General features: G+C 38.8%; 1 protein-coding gene across 3 annotated transcripts in view; it reads right to left on the minus strand.

Annotated features, from left to right (window-relative positions):
* The window catches only part of GPR155 (G protein-coupled receptor 155), a 54,387-nt gene that overhangs the window by 19,768 nt on the left and 7,679 nt on the right, over positions 1-26,940 (minus strand). For all 3 annotated transcript variants that reach the window (XM_016950062.4, XM_016950063.4, XM_016950065.3), the window contains 9 exons: positions 20,772-21,171; positions 18,209-18,374; positions 16,736-16,891; positions 14,372-14,455; positions 13,613-13,730; positions 9,430-9,514; positions 9,244-9,334; positions 7,726-7,936; positions 1,417-1,521 (listed from right to left, as the gene is read on the minus strand). In XM_016950062.4, coding sequence (XP_016805551.1) covers positions 1,417-1,521; positions 7,726-7,936; positions 9,244-9,334; positions 9,430-9,514; positions 13,613-13,730; positions 14,372-14,455; positions 16,736-16,891; positions 18,209-18,374; positions 20,772-21,171 — 1,416 coding nt within the window. The remainder of the gene's footprint in view (positions 1-1,416; positions 1,522-7,725; positions 7,937-9,243; positions 9,335-9,429; positions 9,515-13,612; positions 13,731-14,371; positions 14,456-16,735; positions 16,892-18,208; positions 18,375-20,771; positions 21,172-26,940) is intronic.

The raw sequence follows: 26,940 nt of genomic DNA on the forward strand, positions 1-26,940 counted from the left end.
TCCCATCTGAATAACAATAATTACTACTGCTACTACATATTTTAATGACCATTTACTATGTATACCACATACTGTGCTAAGTGATTTGCATACATTGTTTTCTATAATCCTTACATTTCTTATATAAAAACATAATGCCTTTAGCAATAATACAGTTGACATAGGCCTTATCAAAAAGAGCATTTTTGGGGGTTTCCCTTTTTAGTTTGATTATAAATAAGTATAATCAATGAAAAATGCACTGCAATTCCACATAAGTATGTTCGGTTGTTTTGAATAATTTGAAATTTAGGCCACAAATGTAATTCAGCCTCTTAGTCAAAAGGTTATTACTTTTTTTTTTTTTCCCCTAGAGGGAGTCTTGCTGTCACCTAGGTTGCAGTGCAGTGGCATGATCTTGGCTCACTGCAACCTCTGCCTCCTGTGTTCGAGCAATTCTCCTGCCTCAGCCTCCCAAGTAGCTGGGATTACAGGTGCCCACCACCACACCCAACTAATTTTTGTATTTTCAGTAGAGACGGGGTTTCACCATGTTGGCCAGGCTGGTCTTTAACTCCTGACCTTGTGATCCACCCACCTCGGCCTCCCAAAGTGCTGGGATTACAGGTGTGAGCCACCTTGCCTGGCCAAGAGGTTATTACTTTTAAAGGTGTTTGTTCCTTATTTTATAAGAATGGCCATATTTAAAGCATAAAGATTCAAAATATAATTAAGAACTAATTAATTAGTCCTGGTCCTAGGGGATGAGAATGGGGGAAAAGTCTGTTTCTACAACAAGAAAAAAGCTTCCCTCTCTCCACCTCCCACCAAAATGCCCTTTAGGGCAAACTTCCTGGATTTGTCACTTGGGTTAAATTTATTGGAAAATGTGTGTATGACACTACCTATTATCACTTTGTGAGAACTTTATTTTTTAAAGTGAGTATTCTGTCTATGCACAATTATTCCCTATTAGCACTTCTTTGCTCTTAATTGAGGATCTATATTCTTGATGTTTGTAACTTCTATAGATATTCTATGTAGAGTTCTTTTGAGGGATAAGAATAAGGAATCTTCTGGCCGGGTGTGGTAGCTCACGCCTGTAATCCCAGCACTTTGGGAGGCCGAGGCAGGCAGATCACGAGGTCAGGAGATCAAGACCATCCTGGCTAACACAGTGAAACTCCGTCTCTACTAAAAATACAAAAAATTAGCTGGGCATGGTGGTGGGCGCCTGTAGTCCCAGCTACTCAGGAGGCTGAGGCAGGAGAATGGCGTGAACCTGGGAGGCACAGCTTGCAGTGAGCCAAGATAGCGCCACTGCACTCCAGCCTGTGACAGAGCAAGACTCCGTCTCAAAAAAAAAAAAAAAAAAAAAAAAAAGAATAAGGAATCTTCTGTCCCTTAATCCCATCCTCATAGTCCAGAGGCACTTACTTTTCTCAAACGAAGGAATCACAGGCTCACTGGTGCTTGTGTTTGCTATCGGCTCTATTGATGGGCAGTGTAATTCACCATTTCCCATGGAGCAGGAGCAGCAACCTATATCAATCAAATAGTATGTGAGAGTAGAGCCCAACCACAACAGAAATGGACAATTTTAAGAAATGCCAAAGAAAACAAAACAAAATCCACTCACACACACTTCCCATGTAGCCTCAATAGTTTTCACATGGTATCTATCCAAAAGTATTCAAATGTTCTCACTCATATACAAAATAAAAAAAACTTAATCTCATAGAAGCACTGAATGTGGCCAGGCATGGTAGCTTACACCTGTTGCTTCAGGAGGCTGAGGTGGCAGGATCACTTAAGGCTAGGATTTTGTTTTGTTTTGTTTTGTTTTTTTGTTTTTTGAGGTGGAGTCTCACTCTGTTGCCCAGGCTGGAGTGCAGTGGCGCAATCTCGGCTCACTGCAACCTCCGTCTCCTGGGTTCAAGCGATTGTCCCGCCTCAGCTTCCGAGTAGCTGGGATTACAGGCACCCGCCACCAGGCCCAGCTAATTTTTGAATTTTTAGTAGAGACAGGGTTTCACCATGCTGGCCAGGCTGGTCTAGAACTCCCGACCTCAGGCGATCTGCCCGCCTCGGCCTCCCAAAGTGCTGGGATTACAAGTGTGAGCCACCATGCCCAGCTGAGGCTAGGAACCTAAGATCAGCCTGGGTAATACAGCAAGACTCTGTCTTTACAAAAAGCTTTTTAAAAAATAGCTGGGCATGCTGGCATATGCCTATAGTACAGCTTCTTGGGAGGATGAGGTGGGAGGACTGCTTGAGTCCAGGAGTTCGAGATTACAGGGAGCAGTCACACTCCAGCCTGGGGAAAGAAGGAAGGAAGGAAGGAGGGAGGGAAGAAGGGAAGGAGGGAGGGAGGGAGGGAAGGAAGGTAAAGGAAGGAAAGGAAAGGAAGGGAAGAAAGGGAAGGGAAGGAAGGGAGAGGAAGGAAGGGAAAGGAAGGGAAGGGAAGGAAGGGAAAGGAAGGAAAAGGAAGGAAGGGAAGGAAGGGAAAGGAAGGAAGAGAAGGAAGGGAAAGGAAGGAAGGATGAGTAGCGGGTACCGGATACTTGGGCGGGTAGGGGGTGGCAGGGATGGGGTCAACAGGTACAAAGTTACATTAGAATAAGTTCTAGTGCCCTATCATACAGTATGGTGGCTATAGTCAACAAAGATACTGTACATCTCAAAATAGAAGAGAGGATTTTGTATGTTCCTACAAGAAAGAAATTATACATTTTGAAGTGATAGATATGCTAATTACCCGATTTGATCATTACACAATGATCTCCAGCCTGGGCAACAGAGCGAGACTCCATCTCAAAAAAATAAAAATAACAACAACAACAACAACAAAAACACAAACAAATGACCAAACAAAGAAATTAGTGAGCTTCGGTTTTAAAGGCCCTGAAGAGAAGTGATAACATGAGTGCCGAGTGCTGGACGGACCAAAGAATGGAAGGTTCACTGGGTAGCTCAGGCAGCTGCAGGAAGAGGTGGCAGAATAGGCTCGGAGAGGGATATGGCTGGCAGTGGAAGGGCTTGGGCACTACGGGCACTGCAAGGCCCTTGCAGCCTCTGAAGCAGGAGCCTGATGTGGCCAGAACTCCGTGAGGAAGGTTAATTTGGCCATTTCCCTTATAAAAAAGACTGGACCAGAGTGACAAGAAACAGGAAGTTCAGTTAGGAGGGAATTACAAGAATCCAGCAGAGAGACTGGAGGCCCAAGTGGGGAGATGGGAGGTCAGGGGGAGGAGGGGGACCCTACAGAGGGAGAACTCCACGCCCTGAATGGCTAATTCACCTCAAGGGGAAACAGCAGAGATGTTGCTGAGCTGGGAAGTTCTAAAGAATGATGGAACCACTAAAAGAAAGATAATTGTTTAAAAAGCTCCAGTACCTTTGACAAAGAGAACAAGTGCTGTCCACATATTCAGAAAGAGACGTAAATAATTTTTTTTTTTTTTTTTTAGATGAAGTTTCGCTCTGTCACCCAGGCTGGAGTGCAGTGGCACAATCTTGGCTCACTGCAACCTCTGCCTCCCAGGTTCAAGCGATTCTCATGCCTCAGCCTCCCGAGTAGCTGGGTCTACAGGCGTCTGCCACCACAGCCTGGCAAATTCTTGTATTTTTAGTAGAGACGGGGTTTCACCATGTTGGCCAGGCTGGTCTCAAACACCTGACCTCAAGTGATCTGCTTGCCTTGGCTTCCCAAAGTTCTGGGATTCCAGGTGTGAGCCACCACGCCTGGCTGAGATATAAATAATATATGTGTAGACAGCAGGAAATCTGGGATTGGATCTGTATAAAGGGGTCAGGTTAGAGATGAAACATTAGGAACAAAGTACAAAGGGTTCACATTAAAGCCATGGGAACTTACCTATTTCCTGTGACCCAGGAATTACCATCCTAGGTATAATTTTTTTTTTTTTTTTTTTTGAGACAGTGTCTCGCTCCGTTTCCCAGGCCAGAGTGCAGTGGTGCACTCTTGGCTCACTGTAGCCTCTGCTTTCCAGGCTCTGGTGATCCTCCCACCTCAGCCTCCTGAGTAGCTCGGACTACAGGCACATGCTACCATGCCTAGCTAATTTTTTATTTTTTGTAGAGATGGGTTTTGCCATGTTGCCCAGGCTGGTCTCCAACTCCTGAGCTTAGGCAATTCACCTGCCTCAGCCTCCCAAAGTGCTAGAATTACAGGTGTGAAACACTGCACTCAGCAACATCCTAGGTATAATCTTGATGTATCTTGATGTATACTCAAGGAGATGTGAATAAAGCTGTTCATTACAGCATTGATTCTAATAGCAAAATATTTTAAAGCAACTTAATCCATCAATAAGGAAATTAATAAATAAAATTTGGTATATGCATATAATTGATTACATCTACAAAATGAATTCAAAAATATTGAGTGCAAGAAGACAACTACAGTATAAGATTTATATAAAAATGTAAAAGCATATAAAAATACTATATATTGTTGATGGAAAACCACACATATTGTAAAAGTATAGTAAAATTGTGCTCTGGAAGGATACAATCCAAATTCATAATAGTGGTTACTTCTGGAGTTAACAGGAATGAAAGATTCTAACAAACATTCTGACTTTATTGGTAAGTTTTATTTCTTTTAAAAAAGAAAACTGGGCCAGGCGCAGTGGCTCATGCCTGTATTCCCAGCACTTTGGGAGGCTGACACAGGCAGATCACTTGAGGTCAGAAGTTCGAGACCAGCCTGGCCAACATGGTGAAACCCCACCTCTACTAAAAATACAAAAGTTAGCCAGGCATGGTGGCACACACCTGTAGACCCGGCTACTTGGGAAGCTGAAGAGGGAGGATTACTTGAACCCAGGAGGTGGAAGTTGCAGTGTGCCAAGACTGCTCCACTGCGCTCCAGCCTGAGAGACAGAGAAAGACTTTGTTTCAAAAGAAGAGAAGAGAAAGACTTTGTTTCAAAAGAAGAGAAGAAGAGAAGAGAAGCACCATACAATAAATAAGTTAATATATTTGATTACAAATCAAGACACAAAGAAATCTCAGTCCTGATAGGCTTAGGCAAATACTGAAGTCCTGTCTTAGACTTTTTTTGAGACAGAGTCTTGCTCTGTCGCCCAGACTGGAATGCAGTGGCACGATCTCAGCTCACTGCAACCTCTGCCTCCCTGGTTCAAGCGATTCTTCTGCCTCAGCCTCTGGAGTAGCTGGGATTACAGGCACCCGCCACCACACCTAGCTAATTTTTGTATTTTTAGTAGAGATGGTGTTTCACCATGTTAGCCAGGCTGATCTCAAACTCCTGACCTTGTGATCCGCCCACCTCAGCCTCCCAAAGTTCTGGGATTAGAGGTGTGAGCCACCGCACCAGGCCTTGACTTTTTTTTTAAAGACAGGATCACGTCTATTGCCCAGGCTGGATTGCTGTGGCGTGACCATGGCTCACTGCAGCTTCGACCTCCTGGGCTCAAACAATCCTCCTGCCTCAGCCTCCTGAGTAGCTAGGACTACAGGTGTGTACCACCACATCCAGCTAATTTTTTATTTTTTGTAGAGTCAGGGTCTCACTATGTTGCCCAGGCTGGTCTTGAACTCCTGGGCTCAAGCAATCCTTCCAAAGTGCTGGGGTTACAGGTGTGAGCAACCATACCCAGCTTTGTCCTAGACTTTTAAAAGCCAGATGCAAAAATTCAGGATTGGAGAGAAATTGTTCAGTAATGTACTCGGGGTGGGAGGCAGGTTTTTAGTTGCTCATAAATTCAAGATGAAATCATCAGAGTAAGTTAATGCAATGTTAGGCAGAATTAAAAGTTCCTTTTCTAAGTAAGGACAGGAATGATTCTCTTATTCTTCACTCAGTCAACAAGCATTCATCAAATATTGAATGCTCACTGTGTCCTAGGACCATGGTAACTGGAATGTTATATTCAGATCTAAGCATCCCATTTTAAGAGGTACACTGAGAAACTAAAATGAATCCTTGGTGTCTCATGCATCTCAAACTTAGAAGGGTCAAATTGAACTCATTATCTTCCCCTACATATTCTGTTCTCTGTGAATTCTTCTTAGGTAATACCCACAATTATACATTCACTTAAACTAGATTTCTGGAAGTTGTTCTCAGTTTCTCTCTTAGCCCTCACCCAGCTTCTAATCAATTACCAAACCCTGTCAATACAACTTTGCCTGAGTTTGGCCTCTCCTGTTTATCCAATACCTACTGCCTTAGTATAGGCCCCAAAGACTCAACTCTGCCATTATAGCATGAAGGTAGCCATGCTATGGCTTCGTTTCCTAGTTAGGGCCTTCCTTCAGTTGTTACTTTTTTCTATATTCTCAGGTCCAGGGAAGTTTTAGGATTTAACAAAAGTGTATACTCACAATAAGACTTATAAACAAAAATCTAATGAATAATTTTACAAGCAAGTTTGTTGACTATGATTCAAATTCTTCATTTGACAAGCACTCATGATATTCAAACTAGTTCAAGGAAGTTTCCCATAAACAAAACAAATATGGCTATCATATTTAGATGATATATAAATGAATGAGCATGGCTATGTTTCAATAAAATTATGGACATGAAATTAAAATTTCATGTAGTTTTTAAGAGTCACGAAGTATTTGTCTTGTTTTAATTTTTCTTCAACCCTTTAAAAATGTAAAAAACATTTTTAGGCTGGGTGCAGTGGCTCACACCTGTAATCCCAGCACATTGGGAGGCCGAGGCGGGTGGATCACCTGAGGTCAGGAGTTCTAGACCAGCCTGACCAATATGGTGAAACCCCATCTCTACTAAAAATACAAAAATTAGTCAGGCGTGGTGGCGTGCGACTGTAGTCCCAGCTACTGGGGAGGCTGAGACAGGCGAATTGCTTGAACCCAGGAGGTGGAGGTTACGGTGAGCCAAGGGTACTGCACTCCACCCTGGGTAACAGAGCGAGACTCTGTGGCAAAAATAAATAAACAAACAAACAAACAAAGAAAAAAAAACATTTTTAGCTGGTGGACCATACAAAAACAGGTGGTAGGCCAGATTTGGCCTATGGACTATAGTTTGCCCAAAACTGACTTACATCATTAATCTGGCTTTAAACAGGCATCCTTTAGTTCATATTATTGATGGTGCTTGCCTGATACAATATTGTTAAATTAACTTATGTATGTGTTTCATTTCCTAGTTAGGGCCTTCCTTCAGTTGTTACTTTTTTCTATATTCTCAGGTCCAGGGAAGTTTTAGGATTTAACAAAAGTATATACTCACAATAAGACTTATAAACAAAAATCTAATGAATAATTTTACAAGCAAGTTTGTTGACTATGATTCAAATTCTTCATTTGACAAGCACTCATGATATTCAAACTAGTTCAAGGAAGTTTCCCATAAACAAAACATTTAGGATACATGCTATAAAGGCATGTAGCAGTTTCTTTATATTTAAAGATCAGGCTGGCTCATGCCTGTAATCCCAGCACTGTGGGAGGCCGAGGCGGGTGAATCGCCTGAGCTCAGCAGGTCGAGACCAGCCTAGGCAACATGGCGAAACCCCATCTCTACTAAAAATACAAAAATTAGCAGGGCATGGTGGCAGGCACCTGTAGTCCTAGCTACTCTGGAGGCTCAGGTGGCAGAATCGCTTAAACACAGGAGGCGGAGGTTGCAGTGAGCTGAGATCATGCCACTGCACTCCAGCCTGGACGATAGAGCAAGATTGTCTCAAATAAATAAAAATAAAATTAAAAAGATCATACTTGTTTCTGGAATAGAGCTTGTAAAAAGTTCTGGTTCATTTATTGGTGCTGGACTCTCCTCAAAAGCAGTATTTCCAGGCTCCACCACTTTGTGGCTCTGAGACTGATCGAAACCTTCATAGCTTCCTGCTTGGGCAGTCCGGTTCATGCACATGAGGGATATGCCAGCTATCAGGATGCTGCAGAACAGGGTGACCGCTGTGGTGATCATCTGCCGTCATGAAAAAAAGATATCAGGCCACTTTTCACAACTTCATCTTGATAATCTTAGGGCACATTTTTTTTTTTTTTTTTTGAGATGGAGTCTTGCTCTGTCGCCCAGGCTGGAGTGCAGCAACACAATCTCGGCTCACTGCAACCTCTTCCTCCCAGGTTCACGCCATTCTCCTGCCTCAGCCTCCCGAGTAGCTGGGACTACAGGCGCCCGCCACCACACCCAGCTCATTTTTTGTATTTTTTAGTAGAGACAGGGTTTCACCGTGTTAGCCAGGATGGTCTCAATCTCCTGATCTCATGACCCACCCGCCTCGGCCTCCCAAACTGCTGGGATTACAGGTGTGAGCCACCGCACCCGGCCATCTTAGGGCACATTTTTGATGGACAATATATCTCCACAGTTTTAAATACTCTAGAACAGTAGCTCTTTTAAAAAGGTAAGTGTATATAAGGAATGTAAGTTACTTGGAGAGAAATTAGGGTTTGCTTGTAATTACACAAGGTTTTAGATGCTTCTTTCATTGTATAACAATTGGTTACCAACATAGCGACTGGTTTCCTTTACAAGGAATCTAAATGATTTCTCTCCGATGTTTTCTTTACTCATGTTTCTGCTCACTTTCACATATAATTCACGCATACTTCAGTCACTAAGATGTTTTTCTGGTAATGATATTAAAAATAATTATAGCTAATATTTACTGAGCACTAACCAGATGCCAAGACTAGTCTAAATCTTTTATATGTATAATCTTATTTATTCTCACAAAAACACAATAAAATCCAAAACTGCAAAACAGAAAAAAAGAGTAAGAAATCAAAATTATGTGGAGAGGCTTTTTAAAAACACATCTTTGGACTCCACCCCTAAAGAATTCTGCAGGTCCCACAAGCCACCTACTCTATAGCTTTTCAAGAATATTTTTCCTAGATACGTTTTGTCCTGAAATTTATATTTATGATAGGATTAAGAGTCAAGAATTTGACCTTTATTATTACTGCTAACTTATTAAATGGTTTTAAATTAATCACTCTTTTCTCCAGCACAGGAAACACAATTCCTAAGTGTGATTAAGAACATTCAATAAGTTTTAAGCATTTAGAAATCTTCAGCTAAAAATGGACTTAGACATATAAAATGTTCATGTTCTAGATGAGACAAAGTGATATAGGATCACCAATCTGATATGCAATAAATTGAAATAGATTTTCAAAGTTAATTTTAATGTAAGTCTAGCAAGGCACATAACGAGCTAAAAAGAGACATTCTCAAGAACAGAACTGCCAGTAAACTCTTCCCACCTGTTCTTTTCCATAAAAGAAGGCTGAGTCAATGCTATCTCCATTGTGTTTTCCAGTTATCAAAAGAACACCAACAAGGAGAGCAGGAATTCTGTAATCACAAGGGATATTGGGAGAGAAAAAGAAAGGATGAATAGTAACTGTCTATATGGAAAGGTGTAAGCAAACAGAGAACTACCAACTTACCCCCAGCCAGATATTATGATTATTCCAACAGGAATTTGTACCCTCTCTCGCTTTTTCAAAAGAAACAAAGAAATTGCTAGAAGGCCTAAGAATAAGAAGATTGAAAGAGAGACAGTTACTCAACATTGATCAGACTTCATGAAACTTTATTTCCTTTTTATTTTTTTAAACCAAGCTTATTTCATAGTAGTGTGCAGTTTTTGCTTTAGAATTTATTCCTTCTAAATAAATGCTATCCTCAATATTTTGAAGCAAGTTTTAATTCAAAATCATTCATTGTTTCCCTCATATATTGTTTCTTTACTCAATTCTTTTTATCTGTGAGGATTTATTTTATTTTCTCTCTGGTTTTTGTTGTTTGTTTTTTGGATAGGGTCTCACTCTGTTGCCCAGGCTGGAGTGCAGAGGTGTGATCACAGCTCCCTGCAGCCTTGACCTCCAGGGTTCAAGTGATCCTTCCACCTCAGCCTCCTGAGTAGCTGGGACCACAGCCACATGCCACCATGCCTGGCTAAATAAGAATTTTTTTTGTAGAGACAGAGTCACACTATGTTGCCCTAGCTGGTCTTGAATTCCTGAGCTCAGTGGATCCTCCCACTTCTGCCTCCCAAAGTGCTGGGATGACAGGCATGAGCCACTGCGTCTGGAGAAGTATTTCTTTCCAAAAGCCCTAATCATTTTATTGTTTTGATTCATGTGTTTGGAATCTAAGTATAACTGAAAAACTTTTTTTTTTTCTTTAGACAGAGTCTTACTCTGTTGCCCAGGCTGGAGTTCAGTGGCACGATCTTGCTTCACTGCAACCTCTGCTTCCCGGGTTCAAGCAATTTTCATGCCTTAGCCAAACACATAGCTGGGATTACAGGTGTGCACCACCATCTCAGGCTAATTTTGTATTTTTAGTAGAGATGGGTTTCACCATGTTGCCCATGCTGGTCTTGAACTCCTGGCCTCAAGTGATCCACCTGCCTTGGCCTCCCTAAGTTCTGGAATTATAGGCATAAGCCACTATGCCCAGCTGAAAAACATTTTTTAATTGAATACAGGACAATTCTAAAAATAAAAACATCCCCCTCTTCTGGTGCTAAGAAGTATGGGCAACTCTTACCCAGGTTATGTTTTTAGAAAACGCCCTAAGTGTAATGATAGCACTTAATACAAACACACTCTGAATTTAATACAAACACAAATGTTTTGAAGTTCTTGAACTTTCCTTACAACTTATATGTAATTATGTATGCAAGTAACATTTTATTTAATAAGTTCTACATAGTTATAGGATCTTAGAACTTTAAAGTTGAAAGGGACCTCTATTTTTAAATGAGCACCTTAGATGTGGAAATGAGGGTTTGCCCAAGTCATACAGCCAGCAGAGGGCAGAGTGAGACTAGAAACCTAGGCTTTTGACACAAGCTAAATTCTTTGTTTCTTGAATCAGTTTCTCAAACTCAGATTTGTGGACCCCTAGGGTACCTAAGACATATTCTTCAGGATCTGGGAATTTCTATGAGAAATTTTAAGTCTTTTTTTTTTCTTTTCAATGGTAGTCAGCTGTGTATCCACCTTGCAACCAACGTGCAGTCTCATGATTTCAGAATTTACATTGGGTTTATTTTAATTTTATTTTAGAGATGGGGGTCTCACTTTGTTACCCAGGTTGGGGTACAGTAGCACAATTACTGCTCAAAATTCTGGGCTCAAGGGATCCTCCTGCCTCAGCCTCCTGAGTAGCTGGGACTAGAGGCATGTACCAGCATGCAAAGCTAATTTTCAAATTTTTTATAGAGAGAGGGTCTTACTATATTGCCCAGGCTAGTCTCGAACTACTGGCCTCAAGCGATCCTCCTGCCTGGATCTCCCAAAGTGTTGGGATTACAGGCATGAGCCACTGTGCCTGGCCAGAGCTTACAATGGGTTTTATATTAAGTTTGAGTCAAGTGAAGGCCAAATGATATTACAACACACAGTCCAAATGAAATGGTAGTTTGAAGAAAGAATACCAGTGAGATAACAAGGTCAAAACCCCACATATGGAAGTAAAGGCAAGGCAAAAAAGCCATAGCAGTGAGTTCCATTTTATGTTTCAAGCTATGATTTACATTAGCAAAACAAGATCCTTTGTCCTGTTAATTAATGTTGCTAATTAGAATTACTGGGTTTGTAGTTTTGTTTGAATAGAATCTGTGAATTTGCTTTGGTTTTAGAATTGCATATCAGCTGTATATAAAGAATACATACCTAGATTTAAGATTGTCCAGATTAAATAACACTGTGCTAGATTTAATATAAATTGACATTGAGGTCCTTGAGAATTGGTTTTCTTTACCACTTTTCCTCCCTCAATCCATTTGTACACTGTGTAGTTGCAGTGCCAGGGAAACAAGTAACCAATCACAAAAGGGTGCCATCTTTGTTACAGTAGCAAAGGCAGTCTTTAAAATTCTAATGTGCATCACTCCTGCCTTGTGAAAAGAACTATATACAAACAGGCAGAATCCAGCTAGCCCTGGATGTCTCACTGAAGCTGTGAGAGCTCCTGCCTAAATCAGTCTATCTTTTTGGGCCTATTTCTCAGTTTGCAAAATGAAGGATTTAAATTAGACCAGTGTTTCCTAAGGTGTAGAGATTATAGGTGTCACAAAGGTGAAAATGTTTTGACTAGTTATATGTTTATTTTAATGCAAATTTGAAAAAACTAATTAGCAAATGAAACCTGGGATTTTACTGATATAAGGCTCAACTGATTAAAGTTTAAAAAAAAGTAAATCAATTTTAAGGAAAAAAGAACAAGTAGTATGCAGACATGGCAAAAATTGTGGGGATGGTATGAAAATGAGTAGAACTAAAAATGATCGAATGGGATGACTTAAAATGACATTTTCAGGTCTAAAATTCTGTCATAGCATAATACTCTGATGGTTAAAGGGCACCTTTATTGGGTTTTGGGAATTCAGAACGACTTCTTTGAATAGACTTTGGCGTGCATGCTTGAAGGGGGTTTCAGAGAGACTTAGGACATTTTAATTGATTGATCTAGTTGCTGCTCTCTTATTCTGATTATAAAGTTAACCTGAATAAGCCTAGTTATTAGACATCAAGTTGGTCCATCGATATTTTGAAATATAAAGTCTTTAGGCTCTTTTAATTTGACATTGCATAAAAACTCATGCTATGCAAGATGTAGTTGCCTTTAAGAAGCACAAACCATCTTCTGTTTGTGCTGAATTTTTCATTCCATGATTCCTCACCACATTGTTGCTTCACTTCAAAAGGCTGTTGACTGAGATGGGACCTGCTTTTGATCCTGAAGGCATGAAATCAAAGGTCCGTCCTTTGTGGACACTTCCTGACACCTGCCTCCTACCATTCTACTATTTCCTTTCATGTGCCATTTTATAGGTTCAAATTTGTAGGATGAATACAAAACAGCCAGACAGAATTTTTCACAAACATACCAGAATGCATGCATCCACATAAATATTATATTTCAAAATAGCAATGTGCTACAACATTTTGAATATCCTTTTTGGAGCCAGCTGAAATGAGAAACAGTCTTTCTCACTGGGTCCTTTTCTATTTCCATGCCTTTTTATTCCCCTAGTTTTCTTCTTCTCTTATTACCTCTAATTCTTCTATTTAATAACTAACATAGTTCCATTTATTTAATGCCTACCATGTACCAGACATAAATACTCACATTTCATTTTGTCCTCAAAGTAACTCTGTAAGGTGCTGTAACCTAGTTTTACAAATGAGGAAACTGAGGCTTCAGAAGTTAAGTAATTTGCATGAGGCAGAGCCAGAATTTCCCTGTTCAGCAGGACTCGATAGTGAGCTCTGGAGCACACCTCACGCATCTTTCCCATTCCCGCCTTTCTCCATCTGCCTTCAGTATCTTCCCTCTTGTCTCCAAAAGGGAGCAGCACTGACAGCAGCCTAGAGCCACAGGCCCTGGGGAAAAGGACCATGTGACTGGAGAAGTCTCTAAGCCCAGGCAGGAATAGAGTACATTAGGAAACAGAACTCAGCTTTGCCGATGGCCTCTGTGGGTGGGCTGATCTGCCTCAGTGCATGCCTTGATCCTGTACTACCAGACTTCAAATAGATCACTAGAAGCTCAGGGCTATTAGGAATGGGGTGGGGTGGGGAACAGATCTCAATTTCCATTCATAATCCAACTCACCTGTCCACAGGTAGGTGCTATAGAGGGAGCTGTACAATAGAACAAACACCAAAATTTGTCCAACAAAATTTTTTTCTTTAACAAAATTCCATATCATCATTCCAGCACAGACAATAGACTAAGGAAAAAATTATTAAAAGACTTTGTAAATAGCTAAGAAAACCATATAATTCAATACTGCAATAGAAAATTCCAATTAAGCCAGCCATATTCATCTTTCATTCACAGCAAATATAATTATTTGTTTAAAATTTTTTGTGAATAATTATCAAGCATTACACACTACTTATACTAAAACTTCAAACTTTATGTTAAAAATCCATTTTATAACAGAGCCTTTGACAATATACATATCCAATTGAAACAGATGACTACATTCTAAATATTAATTTTATACCTGTATTTAGTAATGGCTTACATTAAAATTGCTAAAGTTCTTTCCATTATAATTTGAGACATGCAAAAATTAATTAGAAAAATGATTGTGAAGAAGTTCAATTATTAATGATTAAATTGTTTCTATTAAAAAATGCAAAGTTATCATCAAATGCCATTATTAGCCTCAACTATAGATAGTTTAAGACATTTTGCAATATTAAATATGTTAGGCATATACTAGTTGTAATCAAACTGTAATTGACTGCATTTGGTAATACTTCTGACTTCATAACTGGAAAAACCTAGCAAAGTTATTTTCTCCTCTACAGTAGAATAATCCATTAGAAAAACATAGTTCTAAATATCAGTAGTTTTACTAACCTGAGCAATGAGTAAATTAGTTGTAAGCATATGAGGAAGCTGTTTATATTTCTTACTCAAAAGAAGAATAGCCAGAGACCAGATCTTGAAGACAAAAGGTTCAAAAGTTATTCATGTTTCTTAATCTTTATAATTACTTATTAAATAACACAATGATTAGCCTCTTTAAATAACCCTCTTTGTCCTGGTTTGGAAAGAATTTCCAATATTTTATTTAATCTGTCTAGTTCCAAAAAGGTAAATTATTATAACCAATGTAAAATAAAAAGCATGGAGAGATCCCATAATAAATTAACTCTCCAAAAATTACAGGGTCTTTAAGAACTTATGTGGCCAGGCATTGTGGCTCATTCCTGTAATCTTAGCACTTTGGGAGGCCAAGGCAGGTGGATCACCTGAGGTCAGGAGTTCGAGACCAGCCTGGCCAACATGACAAAACCCTGTCTCTACTAAAAATACAAAAATTAGCTGGGCACAGTGGCGGGCGCCTGTAATCCCAGCTATTCAGAAGGCTAAGGCAGAAGAATTGCTTGAACCTGGGAGGTGGAGGTTGCAGTGAGCCAAGATTGCGCCACTGCACTCTAGCCTGGGTGACAGAGCAAGACTCCGTCTCAAAAAACAAAACAAAACAAAACAAAACAAAGCAAAACAAAAAAAAAACTAATGCCTTGGCCAGGTGCAGTGGCTCACGCCTGTAATCCCAGCATTTTGGGAGGCCCAGACAGGCGGATCACTTGAGGTTAAGAGTTCGAGACCAGCCTGGCCAACATGGCGAAACCCCACCTCTACTGGGTGTGGTGGTGTATGCCTGTAATCCCAGCTACTTGGGAGGCTGAGGGAGGAGAACTGCTTGAACCCAGGAGGGAGAAGTTGCAGTGAGCCAAGCCAAGATCATACCACTGCACTCCAGCCTGGGCAACAGAGGGAGACTCTGTCTCAACAAAAAAGAACTAATCCCTTGACCAGGGCCATGTTCTAACTATGCCTACCTTCCGTGTCTGGGGTGGGACACAGGGTCACAGACAACTATTCAGGGAAGGAGCTTTAGTGGGAGATAGTTATAATAATGCACTATTCTAAGTTTTTTTCCTTTTCTATTTCCACCATATTGTCTCATGGGGTATCCAAATGCCAGGCTGTTTTACTTCAAACAACACATACCACCCACCTTTAAGATTAATCATCTTACATTCTTCATTTTTTATTCTTTGTGTGTGTGTGAGACACAGTCTCACTGAAGTGCAGTGGTGTGATCTCGGCTCACTGAAACCTCTGCCTCCCAGACTCAAGTGACTCTTGTGCCTCAGCCACCCAGGTAGCTGGGATTACAGATGCATACCACCATGCCTGACTAATTTTATATTTTTAGTAGAGATGGGGATTCTCCATGTTGGCCAGGCTGGTCTCGAACTCCTGGCCTCAAGTGATCTGCCTGCCTCTGCCACCCAAAGTGTTGGGATTACAGGCATGAGCCACGGTGCCAGATCACATTCCTCATATTTTAAAGGATTGGGTTTCCATTCTACCTACGTAGTGGCCAGGTAAGTATCCTGGCTGACTTCCTTCTTTCCTCATGGCCAACTGAAATGTATATGGTCTCTTTCCCCAAACTGCCCTGTTATGAATGGGTGTAGTAGATTTTAAGAACATGTGACAGAGGTGGAATTTCTTTAAAATTAATCACACATTTATTTGTTACCAATATACGTATTCACCCCCACCTCCATTAACTATACACATTGTCTTTTTTTTCAGCCAGAATATCTGTAGTTTTACTAACATGAATTCAATAGGCCATTTGATCTGTAAGATACTCTAGCTGTCATATACTTAATTATTTAATTTTAGTTAGATATATTCAGTTTGAGAAGTAACCAAAAGTTTCATTAACATTAAATAGGCGGTTGGACTTGAACTCAAAGATACCTTCTGACCCCATGATTCTAGAACAGCTAGGAATTCTATAGTGATTCATCATTTGCAGAATGCTTTTCACATATATTATTTCATGTAATCCCTTAAAAAACCCATGGAAATATGTGAAATTATTGTCATTATTTTATGCTGGAAAACAGAAATTTAGAGAGGTTAAGGTAACTCCACAGAGGCATACAGCTAGTTTGTGAGAGGGCCAGGAATAAAATCCAGGTCTGACTAAATCTCATGTCTTGTCTGCTATAGAACTCTAACTCCCAAATAGAAAAACAAAACTCAGTTAATCAGAAGGCTGACATTATATTTTATGGGCAGGCTTTAGCTTTCTTTATTTCATAAGAAACTAGATTTTTAAATCCCTTCTATTAACAATCTATTCTCAAAACTCATTCTGTGGTTTCCATTCATTTTGGGATGCAACGTACTTACCAAGGAGATCAGGCTGACAATACTTATATCAAAACTAACATTCTGGATGGCATATGCCAATGGCTTAGGGTCCATAGTGGGAAAGGTCAGTAACCAGGCAGAAACATACATGATGGGAGCAGACACAAACGTGCTTATCACCATCCCTGAGGTTATCTGCAAAAATGAAATCAAACGGAGGAGTTACAATCTCAATTAAACAGTATTTTAAACTTTAAATAACCACGGCACACTAAAGCATTCTAAAATAAAAATGAGACACAGTAAAGACATTATAAAATCCAGCATGTTATCCAATACCATACTTCCGCTTTCTGAGAATCCTTAATACAAAATACAATTGAGTTACCTTGGTTCCTCTTCTAATCTATGCTTAATTTATATTTACGCATAATAAATACTAGAAATTTACTGTTGATGGTTAGTTATCCTCTAAGTTCTAGAAAATAAACTGTAGCAATGATATAAATAAACCTGTTTCACAAACTATGCGGCAAAAAAGAAAAGGAATTCAAAAAAAGAAAATTACGATGCAAATATTTATTTTACAGATTAAATAACAGAATTGACCTCCATTAAACAACTTAGTTCCTTTGTATTATATTTAAAAATCATTTACTCTGATGCTGTAGATACCATTTACAATACATTTAGACACTTAATAATTTGGTGTCAATTGATTTTAGCTATCTGCTGCAGTTATGCGGTATTTTGCATCTGGTGCTTGAAATTATCAATGATAAAATAGGCATTTTTTTCTTCAAAATTTCAAAGTTACTTTTCTGTAAATAATTTTTAGGTTTCAGTCTAAGTACAGAAATAAAATAGTTAAAACTAAAAAAACTGATTTAAAAAAGTCATGGCTGACTAAAGACCCCAGATTAAATGACTGTTGTTACATTATGTTACATGATGCCTATTTCTTATAATGAGATAGCTTATAGGCATCAAATTCTCATAAAAAACAATGCTGCTTGCTCTGTCACCCAGGCTGGAGGGCAGTGGTGCAATCTTAACTCACTGCAACCTCTGCCTCCTGGGTTCAAACAAATCTTGTGCCTCAGCCACCCAAGTAGCTGGGATTACAGGCAACTACCACCACACCCAGCTAATGTTTGTATTTTTAGTAGAGACAGGGTTTCGCCATGTTGGCCAGGCTGGTCTCAAACTCCTGGCCTCAAGTGATCTGCCCACCTCAGCCTCCCAAAGTGCTGGACCTCATAAAAAACAACATTGCTTTCTATGTTTAGAAATTAAAATGGGCTGGGCGCGGTGGCTCATGCCTGTAATCCCAGCACTTTGGGAGGCCAAGGCAGAAGGCAGGAGTTTGAAACCAGCCTGGGGCAACATAGTGAGACCCCCGTCGTCTCTATTTTTTCATTTTTAAAAAAGAATTTTAAAAAATTTGAAATGAATTTAAAAATTTTTTTCTACTAAACACACCATCAAACTTAGAAAGTACTATATACATACAATTTCTACTTCCATGTTGAACTGTGTTGCAAAGATAGCCACTCCTGGTGCTACAGGAAAGACACCATACAGAAATGCATAATTTGATAAACTTGTATGGTTCACCACACTGTCGCCCTTGTCCAAGAGTTCCACCATTTCTCTGCACAGAAGTGGCAGCACCAGACTGAAGAAAAAAGAAAAACATCATTTACCTGATATCAAAGCATGGTTGTCCCCAGTAGCAGGCTGCTCTGGTGAATTTGGCATCAGGTTCTCCTGCCCAGAAGGTATGTCTATTTGCATGCACATATTCTGTGCATGTCTACCTGGGCACATTTTGTTGAAAAAATCAAGAATTCAACTTGGAGCCATTTAAAGTGTAACAATATTCTGGAAATACCTCACACATCAGGGATTAGGAGGGAAAAAAAGATGTTTTTGGTTCTACAAATAATTTTTGTTTTTTGCCAAAAGATGGTAAAAGTTGCAATTCTAGCTACTTTCTTGCTTCCTCTATCAGTTTACTGAAATGTTCAAAGAAAGAAAGAAGGTTGACAATCTGCATAAAAACTTCTTTCAAGAGAATCACTAAACTCTTTTTCTTTCTTTCAAAGTATTCTAGAGAGACAGAAACTCCTGTGTTGAAAAAAAAAAAAAAAAAGCTGAACTTTATCATGATTAGGGGTTGAAATGGTTCAGTTAATAACAACATTGCTTAATAAGATTCTAAAATCCTGCCGGCATGGTGGCTCAAGCCTGTAATCCCAGCACTTTGGGAGGCTGAGGCAGGTGGATCACGAGTTCAGGTGAGTTGAAGACCAGCCTGGCTAACATGGTGAAACCCCATCTCTACTAAAGATACAAAAAATTAGCTGGGCATGATGGCACATGCCTGTAATCCCAGCTACTCGGGAGGCTGAGGCTGGAGAACTGCTTGAACCCAGGAGGTGGAGGTGCAACGAGCTGAGATCATGCCATTGTACTCCAGCCTGGGTGACAGAGCAAGACTCTGTCTCAAAAAAAAAAAAAAGATTCCAAAATCCTGTAGAAAAATAGGTATCTTCAAGTAGCTCTTCATCTTTGTAAAAAAAAAAAAAAAAAAAAATTAGCAAAGGAACTAAAACAACTGAGATGGAGCAGAAAACTAGTGAAATGCAGACCTGTTGAAGAGTCAATTATTAAACAAATTTTTCAGGATTTCATAGAATGAGCAAATCCACAGTAGTTGAGCAAATAGGGCTCTCCTTTAAAATCAGCAAGACCAAGATTGTTAACATTTTCACAGCAGCACCTAGCAAGGCCCTCTGGGATGGAGTAAAGAACTACTTTGATCTGTACTTTTTTAATTAAAAAACTTAAATATCTAATTAAGTATCAAAGATCCCCCATCTTTAAAATTAGAATATTTAAATTCTACTTATAAGCAAAAGTTGATAATACCATTATTGTTAAAACGATACTTATTACTTCCACAATACTAATACTTTGTTTCTGAAGAGCATAACATCGCCATAAATAATTTTCAGTACTTATATTCATTTTTATTATTATGAAAACAGTAGATTATGTTGTACTGGTCTCATGAATATAACTGTCTATACATGAGGGGAATTCCATAGTTAAGTATGCCTCAAGTACTTTGGGATAATCTTGCAGTAAAATTATGTCACCTGCACCATCAAGTAGAACTCCATGGCTAATGGACCAAGTAAGCTGAAGAACTATTAACTAAGAAGTTGAGGCTGGGCACGGTGGCTCATGCCTGTAATCCCAGCACTTTGGGAGGCCGAGGTGGATGGATCACCTGAGGTCAGGAGTTTGAGACCAGTCTGACCAACATGGTGAAATCCCGTCTCTACTAAAAATATAAAAATCAGCCAGGTGTGGTGGCAGGCACCTGTAATCCCAGCTACTTGGGAGGCTGAGGCAGGAGAATAGCTTGAACCTACGAGGTGGAGGTTGCAGTGAGCCAAGATTGCATGACTGCACTCCAGTCTAGTTGACAGAGCAAGACTCTGTTTCAAACAAAAACAAAAACAACAACAACAAAAAAGAAGTTGATGAGCACTTTTCATTTGGCAAGCCAGGATCATATGGCTGATAATAATCATTCATATTGACTTGGCTGTATTTAGAAAATTTGGCCAACCTCAGAACTACAAAATACTTTTCCCAAATTCATGAAAAAAAGTTTGTATTAGAAATTATTGTTCTGGTTATCACTAAGATGCTTTTGTCTTTAGGGTCTTTATGGATTTGGAAAAGTCAGAAATGCTGCAAAATTTATTTGAAAATCCTGTCAAACTGGGACATGAGGAGATACTGAGTAAACTTTATGTAAAAGCTGAAGGGAAACCCATCATCTTTATCCTCTGACAGTAAGATGGAAAGAATAAGCTACTGGGAATAAGGAAATGACTTTCCACAATACACCATCACATTTTCCTTTATCTCACAACTATTCTACAAGGAGGGGTTATTAATATTCAAAGGGGAAAATGGTTGCAGACATACCCCTGATGAATTGGCTAAATACGGCTTTCAAAAAGTACAATTCTCAAGTTAAATAAGTGATGCTTACAGTTTAGCTGTGATGAGAAGAATTAGTACTACAAATGCCGACTTCTTCAGTCTCTTTATTTTTCCCACCATCGTGAGACCAAGATAAAATAGGGCTGATCCAGAAAAAGAATTTCCAAGTCCATCAAGAAAATTTTCGACATATACAGGTACCTTTCGATCAAGAATAAAATTGAAGGCGATGCCAATGAAGACCATAAATACTATTGGGTTCTGTAATACACGCAGGAGTCCGAGTCCCACAATTTTTATTTTATTTTGAGAAGCATTTTGAGTGTCTTTCCACTTTTGGATTTCACAGAAAATAAACCCTATAGGGTTTAACATCATAAGAGATATTGGTGCCACCAAATAAATGTACTGGAGATATTCTGGGTATGTAGTTTGATATAAAGCTTCAACTGTAAAACAAGAATATTGATTTTTAAATGATGACCACAGAAATACAGATATATGTTATGTATATAACATTTTCTGTACTTTATAGCAATGATAAATCTAAAATTTTCAAAATGACCCAAATAGCCTATTTTGGAAAAGTACATTTTAGTAATAAAGCTGAAAAAAGAAAAACGTGATAAATATCATATAGCTTATAAAATGATAACCAAGTTTACACATTATTTTTAAACCTCACTAATTTTTACCATCTAAGGGTTAAAATTAGTCTCCAAAAATGAGCAGAATTGTAGAATTTTTAGAAGAAACAATTCAAAGTAAAAATCTAGGGACAAACTAAACATTTAAGTAGTAATAGCAAAAATGTGTTTATTGGTATCCATGGAGAGAACAGTTTTACTGGAGTGGTAAGAGACAGAAGTCAGATCACAGAGGGTTGAGGAGAGAGTAGGAGTTATTTCAGGAACTAAAAAGGAGCACGGATGTGGAATCCAAGCTGTGTAAGAAAAGAAATGAAGATGGGAGATGTTTGGAGGCCTCTAGGAATTAGGGGCAGTTGGAAGTGCGGGAGTTCAGAGTAAAACAGCTAATGAGCTACTCAGTTAAATATTTTCCAGATGACAAGGTCCAGGATGTGGCTATGGGACTTAGTGGCTGAAATGGAGTAAAGGAAAACATCACTGGAGAAGAGGAGGTCAAGGAAATGACAGGGCAGAGAATTTCATGGTAGTTCACAAGACAATGACAAAACTTGGGATAAAGGTAAATGAGAGGGAATGCCTAGAATGAGGTCAGCAGGTAACAGCAGAGAGGATCAGTGGTCTAGCCGGAAAGCATGAACCTCAAAGCAGTTTTTAACAGCAGAGCAGAGGGATGGTCTAGCAATGGTCCACAGTAGCTGTGGGGATGCCAGTCCTACCTTCCACTGCTCATGTGGTGTGCTGGCAATGGGAAAATGAACAACCTCCATTTGAGAGGAATGAAAAGGAATGAATGCCTTCAAAGAAGACCAGTGGAGATACTTAAGGAGTAGAGATAGAAAGGTGGATCTTACAATGTTTGGGAGGGAAATACAGTAGAGTCACATCAATGCACATTTAGTTAACACAAATTCAACCATACCCTCTTGGGAAAACAAAAGCTTCATTTCCCCCTACCCCCCATAGCATGTTTCCAAGTGCAAACATTATTTCAACTGCTGTTCATTGAAGAACAATGCTAGCTAAAAAAATCTGGCTGTGTTAGACTTATGAAAAATGGTACAATATAGACAAAGTATGTGTGCTGTATTTGGTGGGCATTTTCAAGAGTTTGAATATACAAGATGACTTTAGGACTTAACCACTGCATAAGATGTGTTTTTTTTATCTCATGAGGGAGGTGAGTGAGTGGGATCAGACTTCTAGAGTTTCCTGGTAGACGTGAGGGTTGGTGACCTAGTCTTTAGTTTATTAGAGCAACTTAGGGCCTTTCAGTAAACAACTGGTCTCTAGCACATTTTTGGCAATGGGTCCCGAAATTATACAATCTAATGCAAATAAAGGCTGATTTATAATTGATTTGAAGTTGAGAAAGATAAAAAAGAACAGCCACAATCGCTCACAAGGAGAGAGGCAAATGTGAAAACATGTAAAAGATTAGGTTTCTCAATTTACACTAAGATAAAATGATATAGGTAGGAAAATACACTTGTTTACTTACTCAGGATATGTAAGTTCAGTTAATGTCATGCACATGTCCCATTAAAGTTATATAACTAGATTATGTAACCTTTAGAAGGTCACCTTTTTCCTAAAAGCTAAAACCTATTTTTTTTTTTAACAGATTCAATCCCCATTTTCTCAGCTAAGTAAATTCAAGATCTATAATATCTCCAAAATGAAGCAGTGGCTAAAAAATATTTGATTACATAAAACTTTATAAGTTCTTTCCACTGGTTTCCAAATTAGATATGCTAGTTATATAAGTTAGTGGTTTTCTTTCAGGTTTCATAAGGCTTCATCTTTTAAACAAAAAGCAGCACTTTTGATAACTATTTTTAGATAATTATATTTCTGATTCTCTTGAGATATTTTATCTCAAGAGAAAGATGTTCATACCTGCCCACCAACTTTTATAATAGAGCAAATATTTTCGAAAAGTCTTATGTTTTCATCTGAGTATCAGAATTTTTCCTAACCAGCCACAACAATAAGATGCATAACATGTTTTCCTTTGACAACACAGCTATACAGTTCTGTGATCTACTCAAAGCCCCTTATATTAATGCCTTTTTCCAGAAATTTACTTTCCTGGCACACTAGCATTTAATCACTACCGCATAATGAACTTTACATTGTTTTAAGAACTCAGTGCAAATTTAAGCAACAGTTTTTATATTTGGCCATTCACCACGTACTTTCTTTCTTCTTTGGAAGGATGTTCTCCTCTTGATTGCTACTACAATTATTAGTCAAAAATCTCAAAATTAGATTACTTCATGTGTTTACCAACCAACATTCTCTTGGATTTTCTCAACCACCTTCTTCATCCATTTTATTCACAGCTAACAGTACCATCTAAATCTAAACTTTCAAAAGGTAAGATTTTCTCACGGTTCTCACTGCCCACAGAAACAGCTACAAAACCTTTCTTTTACCGGGCATGGTGGCTCACGCCTGTAATCCCAGCACTTTGGGAGGCCAAGGCAGGCAGATCATGAGGTCAGGAGTTCAAGAAGAGCCTGGCCAACACGGTGAAACCCCATCTCTACTAAAAATACAAAAATTAGCCGGATGTGGTGGCGCACTCCCGTAGTCCCAGCTACTTGGGAGGCTGAGGCAGGATAATTGCTTGAACCTGGGAGGCGGAGATTGCAGTGAGCCAAGACTGCACCATTGCATTACAGCCTGGGCAACAGAGTGAGACTCTGTCTCAAAAAACAAAAAACAAAACAAAAAAAACCCTTTCTTTTAACATCCACAGTCCAGTCTCCACAACTGGCCTCTTGCTTATCCACCCCATCCTTAATGCAAAGACTCCATCAGCCAGTTTAATAACAGTTATACGAGACAACCACCACATTCATAATTAGTAGTTCTTTATGCTGTTCATACCATCACCCCCTAACTTCTTAATATCTCTTTTTTTTACCTAAATCTCACCTACTACTTAAGGCCTGTCTCTGGCACTACATTTCCCACCAAGTCTTCAACCTACATCATTAATCTCCCCTCCTCTGCTATTCTGTAGTACTTTGTTTCATACTAGTGCCACCTCAACAAATTCTAAGTTCCTTGAAAGCACCATTTTAATAGCCCTCAGTCCCTGGCATAATGCTTGAGAAAATCTGAAAATACTTGCTGAATGGTACGAACACATCAATGAACGTCAAAAGTTTCAGATGTAGTAAACATGTATTTACTAATACACAGCTCTTTACAATGAATTGTTGTCAATGAATCCATTTTTATATCCATTTTTAAACTTTATTTTTACTTTTAAAAATTTATTTTTAATTGACAAATATAAATTATATATATTTATAATGTACATAATGTTTTAAAATATGTATACATTATGGAATGGCTAAATCAAGCTAATTAAAATATGCATAATCTCACATATTTATCATTTTTTCTGATGAGAACACAAAATCTATTCTCAGCAATTTTCAAGAATATGTTGTTATTAACCATCGTCACCATGTTATACAATAAATCTAATGGAAATTTTGTAACTTTTTTTACATTTTACACATTATGAATATTTATAAAGCAGGTTACTATTGAGGTATTTTAAGTCAGCTGAACAAGCATAGAGGCAGAAGAAGTGTAGTCTAGAGGGAACACACAGAAAAATTGTGATTAAATAAATACATGTTAAATTACTAGAATAGGGTTCAACATGGGAATTTCAGTCTACTTTCTGCCATTCATTTGCATAATTAACATTACATCTTTATCTATAAATTGGCAGTGCTTTTTTTGCTATCAATCTGAAGATGGTTTTTAAAACCTGAAAAAATATACATGAAAGCAGTACGGTATAGTATAGTAACTAAAATTAGGTTTACAATCATTATATCAACTTTTAAGTTCTAATTAATTAATGCTTATAAATAAGGCTCTTGGAGGGCGGGGAGAATCCCATTATGAGGAGTTATTATATAGCTTTGAAGAACTAAGAGACAAAATTAGCCACCCACTGTGCTTCCTATTTTGATTCCTGCAGGGTTTCAGTCCCTAGCATATAACACAAAGACCCAGATAAAATCATTCTATTATGTAATGGCATATAGTTAAATGCTTCATTTCCTTTCTGTTTACAGCTCAAGCACTAGACCATAATTATGATTAGTCAGAGTACTTATGCTATCAGCATTGTTTGAAGAATAAATTATAGGACTTAACTATGCTCTATTAGTATCTTTTAATGACAGAGGCAGGGAACCATTCTGATATGCTGAAATCAACATTTTGCCACGGGAGATTCTTAGTTTCTTCTCATACTTGGATTTTTAAAAGTACTTTAGAAAAGAATTGCTCTAAAACACAGTGAGCTTCTTTTATTTTTATTTTTTGAGAGACAGGGTCTCACTGTCACCCAGGCTGGAGTACAGTAGCCATCTGTGGCCTTGAACTCCTAGGGTCAACAGATCTCCTGGCTCAGCCTCCCAAGTAGCTGGAACTACAGGCTTGTACCACACCTGGCTAATTTTGCTGTTGTTGTAGAGACAGGGTTTTCACTATGTTGTCCAGGATGGTCTCAAACTCCTGGACTTAAGGAATCCCTCTGTCTCAGCCTTCCAAAATGTTGGGATTACAGGCATGAGCCACCATGTCCAGCCTTCTTTTTTAGTTGCAACATGCACTATTCTGTTACTGGAGTAATAATACATCATTTTAATGTAATGTCATAGACTGTTATAGTTGTCATAGTATGTAGCGAAAGAAAACGTAACTATCTTTTTTCTTTGTTCATTAACTTATATGTCTTCTCCTTGCCAGCATTTCCTGTGTTACCTGTAAATTGGACAGATGTGGAACAAATGCAGTCTTAAAAAGGACATTTCTTATAACCCATGATCGATGCTTGTCTGTGAGCAAGAGAGTGGGAATTCCTTGGAGAGGCCAGGAAACAAAAGACAGAAAGGTCTTCTCTCTGGGGACAGTATTCTTTCTCTGTTCACCGAGAACAAGGCCAGAAGGCAGATGGGCACAGCAGCAGTAATAAGTTACCTTATCAGGCAGCAGATACTCACCCCTAATAGTTCTACATCACACCTTCCAACGTCTAGATATATGAAAAAGCACTTGTCTAATATATTGGTTTTTAGCAAAGTTATATTCTACAACTTAATATTACAAGAGCTTTTGTTATTGTGATTTAAAAAAACAAAAACATAAAAACAAAAATTATACCTCGAAATCAACAAACAACCATCAGGGAAATTTGGGCTGGCACACGGCTAGAAACATGATTATTACCAGATTCACTGATTTAATGTGGGACATAAGAAAAGCAGTGACAAAATGGCTGATGACATTTTTTATTTGGAAAGTCTGCCTCAATATGACAATAGATTATTCTAATAGGTCTTTTTCCACTACTACTCATTTTATGGAATATTTTAGAGGAAAAAAACCCTTTGATTTTTTCTGGAACTAGTATATTACAAGGCTGGTTGGGTCTTCTGAAAATTGAACTGGCACATTATGTAACTGCATGGCATAAGAGAATGCCCAGGATTTGCAACCAGAAGACCTAGGTTTGGGTATCAGTCACCTGCT

This window comes from Pan troglodytes, chromosome 13, assembly GCF_028858775.2.
Source record: "Pan troglodytes isolate AG18354 chromosome 13, NHGRI_mPanTro3-v2.0_pri, whole genome shotgun sequence".
Taxonomy (NCBI): domain Eukaryota; kingdom Metazoa; phylum Chordata; class Mammalia; order Primates; family Hominidae; genus Pan; species Pan troglodytes.